This window comes from Cyprinodon variegatus, unplaced genomic scaffold (assembly GCF_000732505.1).
Source record: "Cyprinodon variegatus isolate N-32 unplaced genomic scaffold, C_variegatus-1.0 Scaffold553, whole genome shotgun sequence".
NCBI classification, from domain to species: Eukaryota; Metazoa; Chordata; class Actinopteri; order Cyprinodontiformes; family Cyprinodontidae; genus Cyprinodon; species Cyprinodon variegatus.
This window is the reverse complement of record NW_015151006.1, coordinates 194,675-201,455: the sequence shown is the minus strand read 5'-3', so window position 1 is coordinate 201,455 and position 6,781 is coordinate 194,675. Positions and strand designations below refer to the sequence as shown.

Below are 6,781 nucleotides of genomic sequence, written 5' to 3'. Positions count from 1 at the left end.
GGATATCGGCCAAAATCCCAATATCGTGCATCCCTAATAGATATATAATAATCATAATTCAGACTTTTTAGGTGTTTCAGATGAAGTTTCCCATTTGTGTTGCAAGCATCACATCTTAAGTTTTAAATCTTTGGAATGTTCTTGAGAAAAAATTCAGTCCTACTCTACCATCATCTTTACAAGACAAAGTTCAAAACAGAATTTAAATAAAGGCAAAACAGATTAACAAGCAGAACAAAGCAGTGAGTCAGCATGAAAACCTTTCCTCACATATTTTTTTATTTTTTTAAGGGAGCATAAAGGCTCTTACATTATCAGGGGTCTTATGTATGAAGCTTGCATAAGCACAAAGTTATATGGGTGAAAAATGGCATGGCTTCATGCCGCAGTAGGTTAATTAAAGATCCAAGATAATCCATGATTCTATAAAGGTATAAATATTAAATCTTATCCCTCAGTTATCTGCTTATCCATGTTTTTTCTTATGATTGAATGGAGGTTTTTACAACTTTGAGGTCTCTGGCAATCGGCTCTTACCAGTGCAAATCCTCCCGCAGGTGTTAAACATAATTAACAAGATTTCTAGAAAATAAGATCTTAGATTTGGTGAATATAAATAAAGATTAAATAGAAATCAATCAGTACATAAAAAATAACTATGTCTAAAGTTATGTAAAAAACAAAAAGAAACTCTGTAAATGTATTCATTAAGTTGAGATATCACAGCCAGCGCAAAGCACAGCACTGCCTGCAGTCTTTAATGTCTTTGCTCATATATTAAGACTTGTCGCTATTTGATTTACTTCACTTTATTTATCACTTCTCTGCTGAAATACTCAAACATATTTATTAGACTCTCCACTTCACTCACTGACACATTTATCTCTGTCTTGGTAAAATCCTCTTTTTCACTCTCTCCTTTGTGGTTGCCATTGGTAACCATAGTTAACATTAATGTATTAATCAAAAACGATTGTCGATCTACTCTCACTGCATCAACAGAGAAATATGGATCCTAAAAGAGTAGTTTACATCCAGAACATCTCAGGAACTGATGCCAAAGAGCTCAGAGAGGAGTTAAAAAAGATTGGGAGTGTGATAAATTACCTGCCTCTGCTGAACAAGGTAAAAAGGAAAAACAAATCACACGGTCACAGGTTGTTTGTATAAAACTTGACCTTTGGTCCTGGATTTTACAGGTTTTTGTGGAGTTTCAAACGTATTTTGACTGTGATCGGTTTGGAGTGTATCACAGCTTCCCGAAGCATGGGCGTCCTTTCTCCCTTTACAGGCTGGATGGATCCACTTTAAGAGCCAAAGGTGAGTCTGAACCCACTGAAAAAAGCCTCAGTGACAAAAAAACAGCCAACAATCTTTATTCTCCTTCCCTGAAGCTTACAGATTTGCGTAGAATACCATTTGTTTACTATAAATCAAGCTCCAAGATCAGTGGAGAGGATGGAAAATTAATTAGCAGTCTTTGGCCACTTTATTAGGGACACTTCTTGGGTTTGCCCGAGCAGCAGACTGGATAGTCTGTAGTAATCGTAGGGTTTTTATTTAGAGAACCTGAAAAAAAACATAACCTGTTTCACTTAAGTTTGTTCCTGGGGAGGATGAACAGAGATTTGTATTCTCTAAAGCAGAGGTCACAGATTAGTAGACCAGGGTCCGGATCCGGAGCCACCTGCTGGCTAATGGGAAATAAGATGAGCACTGAGAGTTGATATGCTATTAAGAAATAGTTTTATTTTACTCTGCAGAGGAGAACAACACTCACAGTTAAATTGTTATTGATTCTCTGGCGGGATGGTCTCCAACCCCTGCATATAAAGATAATTCCCACACGTCTTCCCAAGAGAAACAGCTTTGAGTTCATTCAAGACATCCATTTTTCACTAGTCAGATAACATTTCAAAGCAGCTGTCTCTTCCAATTATGGCCTTAGGGAGTCTTAAAGACTTTGAAGGGCATGTATCTATATTTCACCTTTGTCTAGGGTTAGGAGGCAACTGCTCTCTGTCATCTCACTCCCAACTCCCCACATAACTTCCAGCATAGACAGGCTCAAGGTAACTTCAATTTGGCTGAGGAAAGGTACAGTCTCATCTCACACTAATCTGGACCCAACCTGATTTAAAACATTTATAAATTACTGCATGTTGTCCAACTACAGTGTCTAGTTTCACATGCACCGCTTCTCCTGTTAATACGGTAAAGCCCTCCGGAGCTTCCGGCACCAGGCTACACGAGATACAAATTAGCCAATGAGCTGCCGGTCTGGGTCGCTGCTGCTAGCTACTTTCAGACACAGCAGGTAAACCTGTGGCAAGCCGGGCGATGGAAAAGAAGGAGAAGATGGTGAGAAACAGAGAGCAGAGAAAGTTTGGATTGCTGGAAGAACTGTGGTGAACTGTGGTGAACTCAAAAATGACCCTGCACAGTTAGAGTATGTTTGGCTCAACCTGCTGCTGTGAAGCAGGATTCTTCACCATGAACAGAATCAAAAATCAATATGTATCCAGGCTCAAAATGAGCATCTTGATATGTGCTTTAGAATGACTTAGTCTCCATTCAAACCCAGGTTCAAAGCCTTGCATGGCAGCATAAGGCCCACTGCTCTAATTTAGCCATGAAAAAAGAAAGAGGTCAGTTTAAGTGTTTTATAAAAAAAAAAAAAAGTGAATTAGGAAATTGTCTATAGATACTGAACTGACAGATTCAAACACAATTCAAAAACAATCTAGATTGCAAAATGGAAACACTTTCTTTTTTTTTTTTTTTTTTATAATTTTTATTCAAAAATTCAATGTATAAAACGGATGCATAAACGCCTGCATTTTATTTCAGTGTTAAAATGAAAAATGTCTCCGGACCTTTACTGGTTGTTTTTCTTTATTCAGATCCTGCTGATTTTTAATTGGTGACCCCTGCTCAAAAAGGATCAGATGTTCAGGATATTTATACTCAGACGTTCCCAAACTTTCCATCAATGCCACCTAAACAGTATTAACCTTGCAAACTAACAGACCGTGCTACCAAATCCACAAACTGAAACAAAAAACAACTTTAAAAATGTGTTTTTTAAATTTTATTCCTGTCCAGTTATTAATACACTTGTATCATTTCTCTCCTAACTGTTATATTTGTACTGAATGACAAATATTTCCCAAACTCTTGGTAAGAACAGAGCAAGAGGGCTTGGCTGTTAGTCCACATGCTGACAGGCTCTACTTTTTATTTTCTTAATCTTTAAAGTTAAAAAAGCCAGACAAACACAGGTAGGTTTGTTGCAAAAGGAAAAAGGTATTTCAGTGTCCTGTTACCCAAGGTGGGATTGTCTTTTCTGACACAATCGGCCACAAAGTTCCACTTTAAATCCCTAAAGTTTTTATGTTCATATACGACTACAAATAATGTTTAATAATTAAGTTTTAAAGATATTATACTTAATGATAAAATATTTAATTTTTTTTTACAAAATGTAGTAGAATCTATCAAAAAAAAAAAACTGGGGACATGTTGATATTTATTAAGTGTTTATGGCCTTTTTTGGTGGAATGTACCGTTAATTATGTTTTGTAATTAATATTTAACACATTTTCTTACAGTGTGAACAACTTTCAGTTTTACATCTTATTTCTCTCTCCAGAAGGGGGGCTTAAATATGAGCCATTTTAATATGAAAAGAAGCAGAGATGCCTCACATTAGGTTTTTTTTTTTTTTTTTTTCCTGCAGCACCTAGAATGCCAGCCCTGCGTTTTCCTGACTTAGCTGTGATTAAGGACAGGGCAGTCATTCCTAAGGGCTGCAGAGCACCATTGTGGGTTACTATGACAACTAGACCCTTCTTGTTCCCCACTGCAACTCCTTGGTTCATCATCCCAGGTAAGGGAAACTTACAGACTTAAGGTCTATCTTCTAAGGCGTGGAATCAAACTGGGAGGACTTATACCTTTTACATCTTCTCTGCTCTGATCAGACTGTCCTAAGGTCTTTGATAGGTTGTCATAGCAACGTATCACAAGGTGGTTCACTTCCACTCATCCACATTAAATGAAATGTTCATTCTTACCCTCAATTGACCAAAGCAAAGAAACATGTTTACATTTGTTATATCAGGACGGAAACGATTTTTTTTTCCTGGCAAAACTCCTAAAATACAATTTAGCATGTAGATGATATTTAATTGTAATTATTGAGGCACTTTGATGCCACTTTCTGTCCAACAGTGAGCTCTGGGATATGTTTTACCTCCATTACCATCAGTTTATGGTATGAAGGTAAATTGGTCCAGTCTTGTGCCTACAGGCTAGCAGAAACAACCCTCTGTGTTAATCCTTCTTTATACCCCCGGAGAAGTCATTGATTTCTCTTTTCTTAAGTTTTATTTTTCATTATAAAATAAAAATCTTTTAATTTACCTCACATGCATTTCTTTGTTAGAACTTAAACCCATATTTTTGTTTTTTCATTTAATTAAAATGTTACCCTTGATTTTCCCTTTGCAGCTGGTTGATTTTGATGTGAGTTTTATATTGGTTTGCATTTAAAAGCTGAAAATGTGACCGTTTAATCTCAAGGCTTAGACTGATGTTATTCTAAATTTCTAATCTTATTACTGTCAGTGTTAATGTTTTATTTTGTGTTTTTTACTCCTAGCTTACTGGCAACAGCTTGCAGGGGACACGATAAAGGTGAGGGTTTATTCTGTTCTCCACATTTTCTTTTATTTTTAATGAAAAATTTAAAAAAGCTCTCATAATTAAAAATATATGGCAAGCACGATTTTCTTCAGTTATTTTCCTTTATTATTCATTCATTATAAAAGATCACTGAGGTTAAACTATCAGCAGTTTGTTTTTTGTTTTATTTTTTGCATAATTGTTTGACTTTTAAACCTCAATTCCTGCAGAAATGCAAGCTGGAAGGTCTCATTCACCCTACAGTCATGTTGTCGGGTTTACCAAATGAAACCTACACACACCAGGACGTGGCAGCGCTGGTGTTTAAGTATTTTCCAGAGCAGAATCTTCCCACACTCCACTACAATGTGATGGTTTTACCTCTGCAGAAGAGGGTAAAAAAACTCCCATGTTTGCTCTCTAAAATGTTTCTCTCATAAGTTACGGTTGGATGTTTGACGCTCCTCATGTTTTCATCTCCAGGCCTTCGTGTGTTTCAGCAGCTGGGACGCTCTCTCCAGGTTTTTTCAAGATCACCCCATTTACCCAGTGGTCTTAAAAGGATCCCATTCCTTTGCCTATTTGGTGAAGGAGAATATCTCTCCTGCACACGATGAGGTGTGGAAATATGAAAACACACAGATGAGTTGAAACAAAAGACTTGGTTTATCTTATAAACGAGAGCCAACCAGAGTTATAAAGGACATTTATCCTCCGCATTCCTCTGCCTCATGTATATTTTCTTTCCTTTGCAAAGGAAACACATTACACCTAATGCTCCTGACACGTTGGGCTTTATTGGTTTCCAGCACTAGTTTTCTGAGCTCCAGCTTTAATTTGAACAATGGTGGCTACAGCTTAGCATGGACCCAGTGTTGTTAGGGAAGCTTATTGTCGGTCAAAGGCTAGATTTTTCCTTTTAGGTCTAAAAGGCCGCTGACAGCTTGACAAATGATCCTCAAGCTCTGCAATTAACCCTTTCAGGCTCAAATTAAGTTGTAAATGGTAAATGGCATGTACTTATATAGCGCCTTTATTCAAGTCAGCAGACTTGACCAAAGCGCTTTACACTACATTCATTCACCCATTCACGCACACACTGATGGTGGCAAGCTACATTGTAGCCACAGCTGCCTTGGGGCTCACTGACAGAAGCGGGGCTGCCGTACACTGACGTCACTGGGCCCTCTGACCACCATCAGTAGACAATGCAGGTGAAGTGTCTTGCCCAAGGACACAACGACACTAAAAGTCGGAGTCGGGGCTTGAACCGTTTTTGAGAGTGAACTTCACATGCAATGAATTCTAGGATGTTGCAGATTTGCAACAGTGGCCCGGAGTGGTAAATTAACACTGAAGACTGAATCTGATATTAACCGACATCTCAGAACCTCTTGAGAAGGCAGTTTCTGTTAAACTGTTGCTCAAAATATAGGCAAACTAATAGATAAAGCATGTAGCATCTATTGCTACCTGTTTGGGCACACGTTGCGAATCCACAACATTGAAATCAAGATGCCTCTGGTGAAAAACCCAGAGGAGATAAAATCTACTAATTGGCATGTGTCATATCTATACATATTCATGATTCATCTTATGTAGTATTGATTTCAAAATAATGGAAATTAGTAGTGATACTTACATGAAATTGGTGCTTAGAAAATCTGTTTCAGTGACACCAAGGACTCAGCCATGTTGAAAGTGAGTCAGCAGTGCTATCTGGTTAGCTGGAGAGAAACTGTTGCAAATGCACAACTAAGTCCTTCTGTAGTACTTCTGAGTAACAAAAGCTCTTAAAATATGGTTGCGGAGTAATTAGCTAAGTGGCATTTAGCTGTTGCAATTCTGCAACATCCGCCTGGAGAGGGTTAAGCCTGTTAGGCATGGTGGCTTAGACATCATGGTATGGGGATGATTGTCTTATGTTGATATTTATCCTTTTTGAATACATCAAAATACTTTAAGACATCATGTTTTCTTGTCCAGAAAAGAAAAATTCCCTTGAAATTAGCGTCAACCGTAAACACACCATAAAGCAAGCAGTTCAATGCCGTCAGCGGTCATAGTGTCCACATCTTAAGTCAGTAGGATAGGA

The 6,781-nt window shown here is 37.8% G+C and overlaps 1 protein-coding gene across 1 annotated transcript in view; it reads left to right on the top strand.

The window, feature by feature from the left end:
* LOC107095504 overlaps positions 1-6,781 on the top strand; it is a 77,782-nt gene that overhangs the window by 58,445 nt on the left and 12,556 nt on the right. Inside the window, exons 49-54 of the mRNA XM_015391635.1 lie at positions 1,003-1,125; positions 1,200-1,320; positions 3,740-3,889; positions 4,664-4,698; positions 4,917-5,081; positions 5,170-5,304. Of these exons, the coding sequence (XP_015247121.1) occupies positions 1,003-1,125; positions 1,200-1,320; positions 3,740-3,889; positions 4,664-4,698; positions 4,917-5,081; positions 5,170-5,304 (729 nt within the window). The remainder of the gene's footprint in view (positions 1-1,002; positions 1,126-1,199; positions 1,321-3,739; positions 3,890-4,663; positions 4,699-4,916; positions 5,082-5,169; positions 5,305-6,781) is intronic.